The sequence below is a fragment of the Podarcis liolepis genome (assembly GCF_965112155.1).
Source record: "Podarcis liolepis genome assembly, chromosome: 14".
NCBI lineage: Eukaryota > Metazoa > Chordata > Lepidosauria > Squamata > Lacertidae > Podarcis > Podarcis liolepis.
In genome coordinates, this window is record NC_139569.1 from 26,462,900 (window position 1) to 26,478,764 (window position 15,865).

General features: G+C 56.1%; 1 protein-coding gene across 4 annotated transcripts; it reads left to right on the top strand.

Moving 5' to 3' along the window:
• The first annotated feature begins 74 nt into the window (after positions 1-74).
• Positions 75-15,240, top strand: MAN2A2 (mannosidase alpha class 2A member 2). Of its 4 annotated transcripts, none has more exons than XM_083476089.1 (24): positions 326-614; positions 1,371-1,525; positions 1,967-2,224; positions 3,157-3,301; positions 3,637-3,808; positions 4,373-4,500; positions 5,119-5,292; positions 5,692-5,878; positions 6,420-6,597; positions 6,846-7,048; positions 7,172-7,354; positions 7,484-7,598; positions 7,802-7,869; positions 8,048-8,213; positions 8,583-8,819; positions 8,927-9,049; positions 10,228-10,342; positions 10,707-10,840; positions 10,954-11,095; positions 11,819-11,952; positions 13,189-13,266; positions 13,496-13,690; positions 14,197-14,307; positions 14,561-15,240. In XM_083476089.1, the coding sequence occupies exons 2-24, from the start codon at positions 1,394-1,396 to the stop codon at positions 14,714-14,716; spliced, it is 3,534 nt and encodes a 1,177-aa protein (XP_083332215.1). In that variant the 5' UTR covers positions 326-614; positions 1,371-1,393; the 3' UTR covers positions 14,717-15,240. The 4 variants fall into 4 exon arrangements, with proteins under 4 accessions (XP_083332212.1, XP_083332213.1, XP_083332215.1 ...); XM_083476088.1 differs by lacking the exon at positions 13,189-13,266 and adding an exon at positions 745-1,037 and having other exon boundaries at positions 336-685; XM_083476086.1 differs by lacking the exon at positions 13,189-13,266 and having other exon boundaries at positions 75-614.
• Positions 15,241-15,865: the final 625 nt, after the last annotated feature.

The following is a 15,865-nucleotide window of genomic DNA, read 5'->3' on the forward strand; positions in this document are numbered from 1 at the left end:
CACAAGATTTGCTTTGGAAGGCGGGAGAACCATGCATGCCACTTTAAGCTCCTTAAAGAAAAAAGGTGGGATTTAAACGCAATAAATAAATAGCTACCCACCCACGCCTGGTTCTGCCTGCACGCCTAGTCCCTTCTGCACATGCGGGGTGGGGGGAAGCCACAGGGCCCCAATTCTATGGGGAGAAACCCCCAAGCAGGAGCAGGAGGGTCTTGGGAGCCGGGCATCCAGAAGACACCAGGAGGCTCCTTCGCCTCCCCGCGATCCCGCTATTTCGGACTCCGACTCCCAGCAGCCCCAGCCCGCCCAGCGGCCGCCTCCTCTTCTTTCTCCCTGCCTGAAACGTGATCGGCCGGCCCGCCGACGGCGCCCTTCGCCAGCTTGGAGGGAAGAGCCTCTCTATTAATAGAGAGCTGTTGGCAGGCTCCGGTCTCCGTCTTGCGACTCGCCGCGGGCTTGTGTGGAAAGAGACTGGTGGCCTCGGCGGGTGCGGGGACGGCGCTCTCTCGCTGCGCCTCCGCCATGGCCAGCCCTGCGCTGAGAGGCCGGTGGCGGCGTCGGCTGCACGCCGGGGCTGCTCCGAGGCGCCTGCTCTGAAAAAGACCTGCCCCGAAGTAAGCCTTCTCCCCACCCCAAGGCCAGCCCCGAGGCGGGGACGGGGCTGCGTGCGGCCCAGGGAACTCCAGCTCGGGAGGCGCAGGGCCGGGAGGGGCCGAGCAGTGCCCGGCGACGATGCGCCTCCAGCTGGCCGGAGCGCCGGCCTTTCCCTCTCTCTCGGAGCGCCCAAGCAACCTGCAGCGCTGCCCGCTCGGGCACAGGCGAGGAGAAGCGGGTCGTGCAGCTCCCGAGCCGCTGTGAGCGCCCCATCGCTCGGGGCCGGCTCCGCGGCTCCTCCTCCTTTTCCAGGCCCGGCAGCTGCTAAGAATATCGCGGCCGCTGCGGCCGGCGCTTGCTCGGCGTGCGGGAGCCGCGCCTGCTGCAGGCAGCGCTTGGGCGCCGAGGGAGAGGCCGCGGCTTCCCCTCCAGCGCCAGGCCAGGTGAGTGGGCGCCGGTGCCTTCCCAGCTGGACAGCGCAGGCCTGGCGGCTTCGGCTTCTGGCGCCACTGGGCTCCCTCCTCGGCTGGTGGGGCAGCGAGCTGAAAGGCCCGGCAGCCCCACCAAGTCCTGCTGGGCAGTGCCAGGCAGCCTTCTTTGCCTGGACAAAGCCTCCCTGGTACAGGGGAGATCTCGGGGGAGATGGGGGTCCTTGGCCTTGTGGGGTGGGAGGGGGCTGCACTGTTGCAAAAGGGAGCCCAAAGGGGGAGTGCCCGGAGAAGTGCCCCCGCCTGGGCTGATGCCTACACCTGTGTCCTGTCCTGACTTGCTTGCAGATGTTCCCTCTGGCACCCCCGGGATGAAGCTGAAGAAGCAGGTGACGGTGTGTGGGGCAGCCATCTTCTGCGTGGCTGTCTTCTCCCTCTATCTGATGCTGGACAGGGTCCAGCATGATCCTGCTCGGCACCAGAATGGGGGCAATTTCCCCAGGGTAAGTGTGTTGCGGGCAAGACCTTCCTCCACCTGCTGCTTTGCCCTCTTTGTGCCCTTTGTAGAGACACAGGAGCCACTGCCAAGGGCTTCCAAGAGTGACTTGGTGGGTTGGGGTCCCTGACTGTCTCCGCAGCAGTGGCTCAATCTCTGGTCCGAAGCGGCAGGGTCAGAGAAGAGCGGCAGCCCCCCCCCCCCCCCCGCCACACTCTAAAGACCTCCTCCCCAGCCTAAGTCCCTTGGCTGCACTTGCACAGCTGCTGGCAAGAGTGGGAAGGAGGCCGTGCCACGCTGGACATCCCTTTTCACTCAGCCAGGCAATGTTTGGCAAAGGGAGGCAAGGAAGAAGGCAGGCGGCCTTGAGTGTTGGCAGGCTGCTCACAACTTCCTCCTACTTGTGCCACCTCTTCTGCTCCTCGTCCTCTCCCCCGCCCCCGCACAGAGCCAGATTTCGGTGTTGCAGAACCGGATTGAACAGCTGGAGCAGCTCCTGGAGGAGAACCACGAAATCATCAGCCACATCAAGGACTCCGTGCTGGAGCTGACGGCCAACGCGGAGGGCCAGCCGGTGGTGCTGCCTTTCCACATGCCCAATGGCTCCTGGGTCCTGCCTCCCGAGAGCCGGCCCAGCTTCTACTCCATCTCCTCTCAGGATTGCCAGTTTGCACTGAAGAGCAACAGCCAGAAGGAAGACCTGCAGGTCAGCTGGGTTGCGGGTGGGGGACAGGACTGTGTAAACGGTGCTGCCTGAAAGAGTTGGAGGGGGGAAGAGGAGTGAAGAGCATGAGAAGCACCTAGTTGCTGCTGGATCAGCCCAAAGGGGGCCCCATCCAGCCAAGCACCCTGTTCTTGCAGTGTCCTCCAGATGCCTCAGATACCTCTGGGGCTGAATCTGAGCACAAGAGCACTCTCTCCCCTCCTGCCATTTCCAACAATTGGTGTTATTTGGTGGAGGGAGAGGGAGAACATAGCGCTTGTGATTGGAAGCAGGACCCCTGTGCCTTTGGTGTTCACATGACAGCACAGAGGTTCCCAAAAGTATGCTACCCTAAACTCATTCCCAGTGACACTTCTCCTCTATGAAAAGGAGTATTCAGAACAGTAGTTTTCACAACACATTAAGGAAGATAATCAATGCTTTTTCTGGGGGGGGGGACGCAGGGGTATGCATACCCCTAAATATTTTGTGACTCTAAGTTTGGCCTCATTGAGGGGCAGTATTTCAGTATGAGTAGGAAAATGAGAGTACCCCTAAATATTATTTTTTTAGGAAAAAAGCGCTGAAGATAATAATACAAATAAATTCAGGACAGTAATAATTAATTGCACGTTTATTCAAAATCCAATTAAAACTATTAATTCAACAAAATGGATGAACTTGATCCATTGAGCTTTTCAAAGTATGATAGTCATTTACACCACCAGTGACCCATCTTGTCCTGCATCGGTTTCCCACGGTGGCTACCCAGATGCCCCGGCGGGCAGCCCACAAGCAGGACCCAGGGCCTCCTAAGGCAAGGGGAGCAGCTGGTGCCCTGAGCTACGAGGCTGCTAAGGGCAGACTGGCTTGGGGTGGGTGGAAAGGAGACTCTTCCATTGCTATGCCTCGGTTTGACACTTGTCCTTTCCCAGATGTTGGCTGTGTCTGCGTTGCTCCCCTATGACAACCAGGATGGCGGGGTGTGGAAGCAAGGCTTTGATATCACTTATGAGCCACACGAATGGGATGCCGAACCACTGCAAGTGTTTGTGGTGCCACATTCCCACAACGACCCAGGTAAGCAAGCTGGGGGGCACCAGGCAGCATTCCCCCATTGCTTGGTGAGAGGCTCATTTGTAGCCAGGAGCATCGGCAGGGAAGGCAGGGAGGGGGTTCAGTCGCAACCTCCTCACCCCAGTGAGCCACAATCCCCAGAGTCTCTAACACTTGTAGAACCCAAGATAGGAAGCAAAATGTGTGTGCAGGTACGTTGACCTTCTTCCAATCTGGCGGCCATTGGCTGTGCCGTCAAGGGGTTGATGGGAGTTGTAGTCCAGTGCCTGGAGGGCAATTGTTGAGGAAGGCTGCTCTAAACAGGCCTGCAGTGATGTTCCCTTTTCTGCTTCCCCAAGGCTGGATCAAGACATTTGACAAGTATTACTTTGACCAGACGCAGCACATCCTCAACAGCATGGTGGTGAAGCTGCAGGAGGATCCTCGACGACGCTTCATCTGGTCCGAAATCTCCTTCTTCTCTAAATGGTGGGACAACATCAGCGCCCAGAAACGGGCTGCTGTCCGCAGGTAACAAGAGGGGAGGAAGGGGTTAACTCTCATCGTTTCCCCTTCTCTTAGGATGGTTGGTAGGAAGATGTTTAGGACAATATTTCTTTCATTTTTTAAAAAAGGCATTTATATTCCACCTTTCCTCCAAAGAGCTCAAGGTGTGGCGTACACAGTTCTTGTATTTTTATGTTGTGAACCACCCTGACATCCACGGACGAAGGGTGGTATAGAAATTTAATAAATAATAATAACAACAACATAAATGTTTATGGAAAGAACATACTTCATGCAAATAAGAAACCCTGCTGAAGTAAGTTTTTTTTTTAAAAAAGAAGATAATTTTTATTAAAGATTATCCCAATATACAAAAGTACATGCATTGTCTCTTTTTTCACATTGTAAAGTCTTTTCTACAGATCAGTTACGTTTGATATGAGGTATTAGTGTTGTATCCTGAAGTAGGCTTGATATTCATGTGGCAGACTTGATTGATTGCCTCCTCTGTGGGAAGGTCCACTCTTGGGCTACTGTTGCTGCTGCTGTTGATGGTGGTTGCCTCTGACCCTGACCTCTCCTTCACAGGCTTGTGGGCAATGGGCAGCTAGAAATGGCAACTGGCGGGTGGGTGATGCCAGATGAAGCCAATTCCCACTACTTTGCCATGATTGACCAGCTCATTGAGGGTCACCAGTGGCTGGAGAAGAACATTGGTGAGTGCTGTGCGCAGACTGGGCCATGTTTGGGGGGCGGGTGGATCAGGGGTGGCAGGGTGGCACCAGCCACATTTGTTCTGACAGTCAGTGCTTGAGCCGGGCAGAAGCTCTGAGAGTGCTGGGAGGTATAGAATAGAGAGAAGCACCATGGAGGTCTGCAGACTGGATGGGGATAGTGAAGCCCTCTGCTGTGTGTAGGATACAAGATACAGTGGTATCTCGGGTTAAGAACTTAATTCGTTCTGGAGGTCCATTCTTAACCTGAAACTGTTCTTAACTTGAGGTACCACTTTAGCTAATGGGGCCTCCCACTGCCGCTGTGCCGCCACCGCACGATTTCTGTTCTCATCCTGAAGCAAACTTATTAACCCGAGGTTCAATTTCTGGGTTAGCGGAGTCTGTAACCTGAAGTGCCTGCAACCTGAAACGTCTGTAACCTGAGGTACCACTGTACAGGGCATGCCACATTATAACTCGGGTCTGCATTCAAGCCTCCTGTTTCACATGGCTCTTCAGAATCTCAAGTGTGTTTGAAGTGGGGCAGGTTGCAGCGACTGAAACACAGGCCCTTGCCTTTTCTGCTGCTGACGCCTGCCTTTTCTTCTTGCTCTTCAGGGGTGACACCGCGCTCTGGCTGGGCAGTGGACCCCTTTGGCCACAGCTCCACCATGCCTTACCTGCTGCGTCGTGCCAATCTGACCAGCATGCTCATCCAGCGGGTCCACTACGCCATCAAGAAACATTTTGCAGCAACCCAGAATCTGGAGTTCATGTGGCGGCAGAGTTGGGGTGAGGGGTGTGTGAGTGGAGGCCCCTGGATTGTTTATGCCCCAGCCTCCCTTTTTGGCTCTGCAGAGTCTTGCCTGCGAACCCCTCACAGCCTGGCAGCTGGAGCAGCTGGCTGCCAGTGTCCTCCACCCACTCATTAGGGGCCAATGCGTCCTTTGTCCCTCGTCCCCACAGTTGGGGCTTCCTCCCACTGCAGTCAGCACCGGCCACCGGGAGTCGTTTGCTCCACACACACACACCTTATGTGGGGCTCTGGACTCCTCCCTTGCCTGGTGTGTGCTGTTGCGGGTTGCTGGTGTGTCTGCATTGCGGGTGGCAGGCGAAAGTTCTTCCTGACAGTTCCTGAGTCTCTTTTTGCCCGGGGCCCTTCCTGAGTGACGCTGGCTTTGACCCCCTCAGATCCTGACTCCAGCACCGATATCCTGTGCCACATGATGCCCTTCTACAGCTACGACGTGCCCCACACCTGCGGTCCCGACCCCAAGATCTGCTGCCAGTTCGACTTCAAACGTTTGCCAGGGGGGCGCATCAACTGCCCCTGGAAAGTGCCCCCCAAGGCCATCACCAGTGCCAATGTGGCTGAGCGGTGAGTGGCTTCTCATGGTCATCCTTGGTTCCTTGGGGTGGTGGTCCTGCTTGCTTCTTCCATCGACCACCTGCCCTCTGCTCTCCTAGCTGGGTTCTATGCCTCCAGGGATGATGCAACCCCCACAGAGCCCAGAGTGCTTGGGGACCATTTGTCCAACTGCCTCCTCCTGATTCCAGCATCTCCTAAGAAGAGCCTGGCTGCTGGGACAGGCCCATCTAGTCCTGCATCTTGTTCCCACAGTGGCCAACCAGGTGCTCTATGGAAGCCTCCAAGCAGGGCCAGAGCGCAACAGCATTCTCCCCACTTGTGCTTTCTAGCAGCTGGTATTCAGAGGCAGAGCATAGCCAATGTGACCAGCACCCATTGATAGACCCTTCTCCCCTGTTGAGTTTTTCCGACCCGCTTTTAGAGCTGTCCAAGTTGGTGGCCATAGTTTAGATGCCTCCTCCTGTCTCTCTGGCTCTGGCCATGAAGATCAGACCATGTCAGCCAGGCCTACAGGCATGTCCTGGTCCTTGACCACCCACCCTCTCTTCAGGGCACAGCTCCTGCTTGACCAGTACCGCAAGAAGTCCAAGCTGTACCGCAGCAAAGTGCTCCTGGTGCCGCTGGGGGATGACTTCCGCTACGACAAGCCCCAGGAGTGGGATGCCCAGTTCCTCAACTATCAGCGCCTCTTTGACTTCCTCAACGCCCACCCGGATCTCCATGTGCAGGTACAGCCACCTTGGCTCCAGTGGGGCCCTTCCTGGGAAAGGGTGGGGTGGTTTGCTCCCTTGGGAGAAAGAGGTGGCTGCTGCAGAGTGCCTCACTCCAGATCCTTGGGGCAGAGTCTCCTTATGGGGCTCTGGGGGGCAGTTTCTTCTCCTGTCATGCATGGGGCCTCCCCACCATCCCAAGGTACTGGGTGTCTCCCCCCCCCCCAAGGTTTCTGATGCAGTTTCAGCTTATGCCTCCCCCACAGGCACAGTTTGGGACCCTCTCGGATTACTTTGACGCCTTGTACAAGCAAGTGGGCATCGTCCCTGGAATGCGCCCACCCGGCTTCCCTGTGGTCAGCGGGGACTTCTTCTCCTACGCAGACCGAGAGGACCACTACTGGACTGGCTACTACACTTCCCGGCCGTTCTACAAGAGCATGGGCAGAGTGCTGGAGGCTCATCTCCGGTGAGGGGTCTGGGGGGGGGGGGTCAGAGGGGAGGGAGGAGACTCCCTGCCTGGCATCTTCTGCTGGGAGAACAAGGTTTACTCACAGCCTCTTTCTTCCCCCCACCCCGTCTTTGCCTCCAGTGGTGCCGAGATCTTGTACAGCCTGGCTCTCAGCCATGCCCGCCACGCTGGCATGGACAGCAAGTACCCGCTCTCGGACTACGCCATGCTGACGGACGCACGGCGCAACCTGGGCCTCTTCCAGCACCATGATGCCATCACAGGCACTGCCAAGGAGGCAGTGGTAGTGGACTATGGGGTCAGGTGTGTGTAAGGCCTGGCCTGCGTTGGTAAGGCCTGGCATGGGTTCCCTGCAACCAGGGTGTGGCAGTGGGGCTCTGTGCCCTATGGCCTCATGGTCATCTTTCTCTCCCCTCCCCCATCCTCTTCTAGGTTGCTGCACTCGCTAATGAACCTCAAGCGGGTCATCATCAACGCTGCCCATTATCTGGTCTTGGCAGATAAGGAGGCCTACCATTACGACCTGGCGGTGCCCTTCCTTGGCGCAGTGAGTCACAGCCTGCCCCCTGCTCCTCTGTGCCCAGAGGGAGCGATCTAGAAGATATGGGGTGGGGAGGCCTGGCTCTGCTGCCCCCAGGGAGAGGGGACCATGGCAAGGGGGCTGCAGCTCATGAGCTGGCCCCAGCCAGGTCCTACCCTGTGCTTCTAGACCCCATGGTCACTCAGCCCGACCCATTCTTTCTCTTCCAGGATGAGGCCCGCCTCAACCAGGACTCCCTGCCGGAGAAAACCATCATCAAGCTGGATGCAACACCCAGGTGGGTGAGTGGGGCAGAGGGTTGCCCTTGAGAAAAGAGGGTGGGGAGCAGGCAGGAGACACAGCAGGGAAGCGGGTATCCTGGGCCCTGGGCTGGGACATCATGGGGTTACGGACTTGAGCCTGGGAGGGACGGACCAAACTGGCCAGTCTTGCAACCTCCCTGTTCTCTGTTGCAGGTTTGTGGTAGTGTTTAACCCCCTGGAGCAGGAGCGGCTGAGCATTGTGTCCCTGCTGGTGAACACACCTCGTATCCGGGTCCTCAATGAGGAGGGGCAGCCCCTAGCAGTGCAGCTCAGCGCCCAGTGGACCTCTGCCACAGACATGGCCCCCGATGTCTACCAGGTAGAGCCTGGAGGGAAGGAAGGCGGAAGTAGGGACAACGGTGTTCAGCCACCTAGGGCTTGGGAGCGCCATAGCTTGATAATCTTCTAGATGCCACCAGGCTCTTCGTTGTCAGAGGTGGAAATTGGCTAGAGAAGGTGCCCAGGTGCCCTTCCATGCTGATGGGCTCCCATCTTCCCATTGGGCTGCTCCTGTGAGTTTACCATTGGGGCGCAGTAAGCCTTACCGGCATGCCTCTTCCCCAAGGATTTGTACAGGGAATTCTGCTGCTCACCTGTGGCTGCTGGGCCCCTTGTAGTGCATTGAATGTGTGTGCTTGGGGGGAGCAATGGGAACTGCTGCTGCCCTTCCCTGTGCTCCGATTGACAGGTGTCCATCAACATGCGCCTGCCGGCCCTGGGCCTCAGTATCCTGCAGCTGAGCAAGTCCTTTGACAGCCACAACACGCTGAAGTCCTCGGTGCGCCTCTTCCTGCACGGGCGCGACCTCCCTGTGCACAAACACGAGGCCTTCCCGGTGCGGGTCATCCCTACAGCCACGGAGGACTTCTGCCTGGAGAACCAGCACATGCGAGCCTGCTTCTCTGGGGGCAGCGGTTCCCTCAAGGTGAGGACGGGCCCACCAGGTGGGCAGGTGCAGCTTAGCTTGACGGTCACGGGGAGGGCCCCTTGTGGGCCCCTGTGCTCACCAGGACTCCACTTGTTCCCTGGCAGAGTGTGCACCGGGCAGGCGACGCCCAGGAGCAGAAGCTGAGCAGACAGTTCCTCATCTATGGGACCCGGAGCACCAAAGACAAAAGCGGTGCCTACCTCTTCCTGCCTGACGGAGAAGCCAAGGTCTGGGCAGGGCTAGCCCCCGTGGGGGCTGGGGTTGGTAGGACATCTCCCGGGTAGGTGGGCTGGTTGGGGGAAAATGATTCCCAGCTTAGACCAGGTGTTGGTGTCTCACTTTCTGTGGCTGGCATTATTATCGTCCTGGCTGGCACAGGAGACAGCCCACTTCCTCTCTTTTGGACTATAAACACGGTTCAAGACAAAATAGCCAGGCCACACATTTTGAACCACAGTTCCCATCAGCCCCAGCCAGCACTTCCATACGTTGGTACCCTGTGGCTAATGAGAGATGTAATTCAGAACATCTGGAGGGCACCAGGTTAGGACAGGCTGGACTCCTGCCTTTAAGGGAGGTGGAGTCCTCCATGTCAGACATTCCGCCCCTGAAAATCTCCCAAGTGGACCAACGTTCCTCTCTGTCTGCTTCATTCTTGGGCTTCCAGGCAACCTATGCCATGCTTGGTAAAGGGGCATCTTTGGTAAGAAAAGGGAGGTAAGAAAAGGCAGGTTAGAAATGGTGGGAAATGAAATCCAGAGCCTCCCCCTGGTAAGAACGCCTGCCTGTTCTGGTTATTTATTTATTTAGAATGTTAGGTAAAGGTAAAGGGACCCCGAACCGTTAAGTCCAGGCGAACGACTCTGGGGTTGTGGTGCTCATCTCGCTTTACTAGCTGAGGGAGCCGGCGTTTGTCCGCAAACAGTTTTTCCGGGTCATGTGGCCAGCATGACTAAGCCGCTTCTGGCGAACCAGAGCAGCGCATGGAAACACTGTTTACCTTCCCCTATTTATCTACTTGCACTTGAACTGCTAGGTTGGCAGGAGCAGGGACTGAGCAATGGGAGCTCACCCCGTCGCAGGGATTCGAACCGCCAACCTTCTGATCGGCAAGCCCTAGGCTCTGTGGTTTAGACCACAGCACCACCATGCCACAATTTCATTTAAAAAATCAAAATCAAGGTGGTTTTCAACAAAAATACATAATACCATACAGTGAAAGCAGAGCAAAAGCTAAAAACTGACAATCAGATAATCATTGTGGGAGGAATTGCTCTGAATTGCTTACATAGGCCTGGCAGAATTAAAAAAAATAATAATCAGCAGGTGTTTAAACAGTGTGCTTGGGAGGCATCTGCTGAATCTCTAGTGGCAGAGAGTTCCTTGATGTTCCTCTCCCTTGCAGCCCTATGTCCCCAAGGACCCCCCTGTGGTGCGGGTGACGGAGGGACCCTTTTTCTCAGAGGTGGCCGTTTACTACCAGCACATCCAGGAGGTGGTCCGGCTGTACAACGTGGCAGGTATGGGGCTTTGGGGACTGGGAGAGAGCAGCAGTGGAGAGCTTGTCCCATCCCTGCCTTAGGGGCAATGCATCCTGTTTTGCCGGCTGAAGCGACAAGGGAAGGTGCCACCCCATCCCACTGTGCTGCCCCCGCCAAAGCCTCCCTTACCAGGGTGGCAGCCATAAAGTAGCAACAACAATGGCAGAAGCCACTGCCAGCACCACTTCTCCGCCAGCGACAGTGGTGGTGGGGCAGCTGCGGATCCCATGGGGGCACCTCCTCTTGGACTTCGGTCACCCAAGGCGGCTGCCTCCACCTGCCTCATGGGCAGGCAGGCAAGCCCTGCTTCCCATCATTGCTTGATTTGAGCTCCTCCCTGCAGGGGTCGACGGCCTGTCCCTAGAGATCTCCTGCCTGGTGGACATCCGAGACCACATCAACAAGGAGCTGGCCCTGCGATTTAGCACAGATATTGAGAGCAAAGGCACTTTCTTCACTGACCTGAACGGCTTTCAGGTAATGGGCAGGGAGGGAGGCTGAAAACACGCACACACCCTGCCGCCCTTGCGAAGAGGCTGGAGAGGGACTGCCTGCCCCCTTGGCTTCTCAGCACTCTCCTCTCCTGGCAGATCCAGCCCCGCCAGTACCTGAAGAAGCTGCCTCTCCAGGCCAACTTCTACCCCATGCCGGTCATGGCCTACATCCAAGACGCACGGAGCCGCCTGACGCTGCACACGGCCCAAGCCTTGGGCGTCTCCAGCCTCAGCAGTGGTTAGTGGATTGGGACAGTGGGCAAAGCTGTCTCTCCTGGGGTGGCTGCAGACGGGAAGCACCAGGCCTGGGACTTCTCCTTCTCCCAAGACACCAGGATGCAGACATCCTGTGAAGCTGAAAGCTGGATGATGCAAAACAGAGGAAAGAAAGTCATTCTTCCTGCAAGGCAGATTCAACTGTGAAACTCGCTCCCACAGGAGGCAGGGATGGCCACCAACCTAGATGGCTTTAAAAGATGGGTGGAGAAATTCATGGAAGAGAGGGCTATTGATGGCTACTAGTAGACAGGTTGGCTGTGCTCTGCCTCCACAATTGGAGGCAGCAATGCTTCTGAACTGCAGTTGCTGGAGACTACAGGAGGGGAGAAAGTCCCCTTGTGCTCGGATCATGCTTGCAGGCTTCCCACAGGCATCTGACTGGCCACTGTGAGAACAGCATGCTGGACTAGACGGGCCGCGGGCCTGATTCAGCAGACTCTTATGTTCTTCTGATTTCTAGGGATAGTAGGGTCTCCTGGGACTGAGCCAGAAGCCTGAGTAGGGAGGAGGAGCAGTTTGTGGGATGGGAGATCAGCCGCAGGGGGTCTGTGTTGGGGCTTCAGCAGCTGCTGTTGCGCTGGCAGGATCCGCCTGTGTGTCAGAAGTGGGTCACCTGTCTAGGTTGGAGCTCCTCTTACTTCCCCCCTTTTCCCTCCTCTCCCTTCCCCGGTTCAATTTCCAGGCCAGCTGGAGGTGATTCTGGACCGGCGCCTCATGCAGGATGACAACCGTGGCCTCGGGCAAGGCCTGAAGGACAACAAGCGGACCTGCAACCGCTTCCGCCTCCTCCTGGAGCGACACAGCGCGGCAAGCAAGGTACAAGGACTGGGTGCTCAGCACCCCTTGCATCTGGCCACTCTGCCCAGGCACCTGTCTCTCCCTTGCTAGTTGACTTGGGTTTTTCAGAGTGCCAATAAGCGTGCAGAGTTTGATCTGATACGCTCAGAAGGACACGAAATCTGAGGCTCCTTTGGGGCCCAGGCCAGCCCTACAGCTCAAGAGTGGCACTGGGCTGCTTCTGCTTGCCAATCTCCTGGGCATCAGCACCTCTTGCAAGCACCCCTAAGGAAGGATTTTCCTTTGTGTTTGGGAAGCCACAGCAGTTCTCACATGGATGATCCCATAGCTGGGAGTTCATCTTGCATGATAAAAGTCTTACGTTCTACCACCCGTCCCAGGCTGATGGAACCTTGAGCTAGCTCAAAATCCCTACATTTGCCCTGTTGCATGAAGTATTACTCCATGCCAGGATGTTCAGCATATTGCCCTTTCCCTCACTTTTCCTTGGAACTCCTGCCTGCAGCACACTGCAGAGCACCCATTTGTTCATTCCAGCAGCGCTTTAGTCAGATCAAACAGGCTAGACACAAAACGCTTACAATCTTTGTCTGCTGTGTTTGGGAAGAGAAAGGAGAAGTGAGTTTCTTCATCCTGGGGACGGGATTGCTTTGTTGTGTTTCAGCTGAAAGGCTCCCGAGAATAAACAGATGCATGCAAGTACAAAATAACGCTGGATGATACAAATTCAAAACATTCCAACAGTGTTTGCAATAGTGATTTTGGCTCTCAGAGGGCAAACTGCAGGGTCTCCTTCGAACAATTGCAGTAGAGACGTAAAGGTGGTTCCACCAGTCAGCCGCTGGTAAAAAGGCAGAAGACTGAGTGTGGAGAGAGTGGGGTGGTCAGTTTCTCCTAGGGAGAAGCATGAATGCCCCCAGAGATCAGCCCTGGGGTGTGTGAAATGGAGCAGCCGAAGAAAGCAGTGAGCAGTGAGGGGAAGAAACACCATGCAGAGTCAGCAGAAGGAAGTCCCTGGCAGGCTGGCTTCAAAACAAGAGAAGTGGGAAGCAGACTGTTGCCTTGAGTAGCATGTAAAAGAGAGGGGGGTTTTGGGGGGTGGAACCTAACCCCCCACATGTGCCAGGAGCCCCTCCAGCCCAGGCGAGACGGCCTGTTCCTGGCCTCCTTGCTCTGCAAGGGCTGTGCGCCTTCGGATCGTGTTGTAACATGGCTGTTCTCACCGCCCCTCTCCCTGCCCCCATTTCCACCCAGAGCTCCAGCTTCTTTTCCAAACTGGCCTCCATGCTTAGAGACTTGGTCTTTCCCATCCACAAGGCCAACAGCCAAGAGGTAAAGCCCGGCCCTGTCTGGTGTGCTAGCTGGTGGTGACGTAGCTGCTGGGCCCACCTCTGTGCCCGTGTGTGCGTGGTAGCCCGGCTCCTAGCTCAGTGGCCATCATAGCTTAGAAGGCGGGAGGGCGGGCTTCCTGTGGGTGACCTCCTGGCCCCCGGAGCATCTTTGGCCCCTGGGGGTGGGACACCCACCTGCCTGTCATTGCTGGGCTTTCCTTCCTTCCCAGGCGGAAGCTGACCAGGCAACGAGTTTCCCATCTCTGCTCAGCCACCTGACCTCCATGCAGCTGAATGCTGAGGTGCTGGTGATGCCTGTTGCCCAGGAGAAGCCACCGCCCCCCACCCTGAGGCCCTTCCTGCCCCTCTCGGGCCCCCTGCCTTGTGACTTCCATCTTCTCAACCTGCGCACCCTGCAAGGAGAGGTGAGTTGTCCCCTGGGTGGGGATCAATCACAGCTTTCTATAAGCGCAACAACAACAACAATAATAATAATATACCCCACCCATTTGGCTGGGTTGCCCCAGCCATTCTGGGTGGCTTCTATAACATAATAAAACATCAAACATTAAAAAGCTCCCGATGCAGGGCTGCCTTCTTAAAGTTTTCAATATCTTCTAAAAGTTGTATAGTTATTTATCTTCTTGACATCTGATGGGAGGGCGTTCCACAGGGCAGGTGCCACTATGAAAAAGGCCCAGGTATACTGGGCTGAGGCAATTTAGGGCATTAAAGGTCAGCACCAACACTTTGAATTGTGCTCAGAAATGTACCAGGAGCCAGTTAACATTAGAAGGGACAAAAAGAGTCATTTGCCCAGTGTGGGAATCACAGCTCAGCCTGACCCAGCCTCTGCCTGCTTCTCCCTCACTGGGCCCTGCTTTCTCTCCCCGCCCACTTCTGTGACCAACACCCATGCCTTTCTCTCCAGGACGATTCACTGCCCTCCACTGAGACGGCTCTGATCCTGCACCGAAAGGGCTTTGACTGTGGCCTGGAGGCCAGGAACTTGGGATTCAACTGCACCACCACCCACGGCACAGTAAGCGGGGAGATGCCATGGGGCCTCTGAGGGAGAGAGGGGCAGGAATGGGCAACCCATGGGAGAGGGAGCAAGAGCTCTGGTGCTGTGGGGAGGGTGGAAGGATGGGTTCCTTGGGCTACTGCAGGAGGCAGCCAATGATGCTGGGCTTTGCTTTCTTGACTGAAGGGTAGGCTGCTTCCCTCTGGCATGCGTGGACTGGAGTCTGCTTTTGCGCTGACCCCCCTCTCTTAACCTCTTGTGTCCCCACCAGCTATCCCTGGGCGGCCTCTTCCAGGGCCTTGAACTGGCCTCCCTGCAGCCCTCCTCCTTGACACTTATGTACCCGCTGGCCACGACCTCCCCCAACAGCACCTCTGTCCACCTGGACCCCATGGAGATTGCCACTTTCCGCCTCCGTCTCGGATAAGACGCCTCGCTGGCCCAGACTGGATTTCATTGGCCAGTTAGGCATTGGACTGGACGTTAGCACTTCCCCCCACTGGTATCCAGGGCAGACAGGATGTGGCCCAGCACCAGGAGGCTGCCAGGATCCAGAGACTCATTATTTATTTGTCTGCTCCTAAAAGACAGTATGGCACCAAAGGCCCGGCCAGACCAGGCTGGCCTGGCATGGTGACGCCTCCTGAGCAAAGGCTCCACAACACCCCTTGCAGTTGGGTGCTAGATGCTGGAGGTGACTGGCTGTGCTGTCAGGATGGGATGCTGTGGCAACAGGTGCAGCAGCAAAGATCTTGGCTCAGTCCCGCCCCCTCAGCTTTCATGAAAGGAGATCTCTACGTTCGCACCCTGGAGGCTCCGTTTCACAGCTCCTTCAAGAGGGAGGCAGACTCGATGTAGCAAATACTGGAAGGACATTACAACTTGTGAGCTTCCTGGAGTTCAGAACAAGTTTTTAGGAAACAAAACCAAAATAAAATGTTTTTTAAAGTGTTTGGCTCTCGAGTTGTGCTTTGGGCCTGGCTTCTCGTGGTCCAGATCTCAGGAAGGGAACGTGGGGGCGGGGGTAGTTCTGTGTGGGTGTGCACAATCCTCTAGATCTGCAAAGCCAGAGCAGAAAGGTCATGGAGGACGTGTGACCAGAGGGAGCCACTTGACCCCTCTCAAATTCTTGAGACTCACCCTCTCTCCATGGGCATAGCCAAGGGGGGCAGCTGCCCCCCAATCAATACAATTCAATAAATACACATAGCAAACAAAGGTTCTGTCCCCCCCCCAACAAAAATTCTGGCTATCCCCATGCCCCTCTCCCTGCTTAATTTCCAAAATGAAAAGTGCATGAGTGCCATTGCCTTATCAGGAAGACCTTCTTGAGTGTCAATGTCCCTGCTGGGAATGGATCCAGAGCAACTTTGGCTGGCAATTTCCCTTCGCCCCTCCGGATTCAAGTTTGCAGTGGAAGGATTCAAAATGCAAAGGCATGCTGGACACTTCATGCTTTTTTCAGGGCAAAATGCTAGTTTTCAGCCCAGAACAGCCATTTCAAACTGCATGGGGAAGGGGAACCCCTCTGCTTCTTTTTGCTCCCCTTCTCTCTGTCCCAAGAAAATGGTGGCCA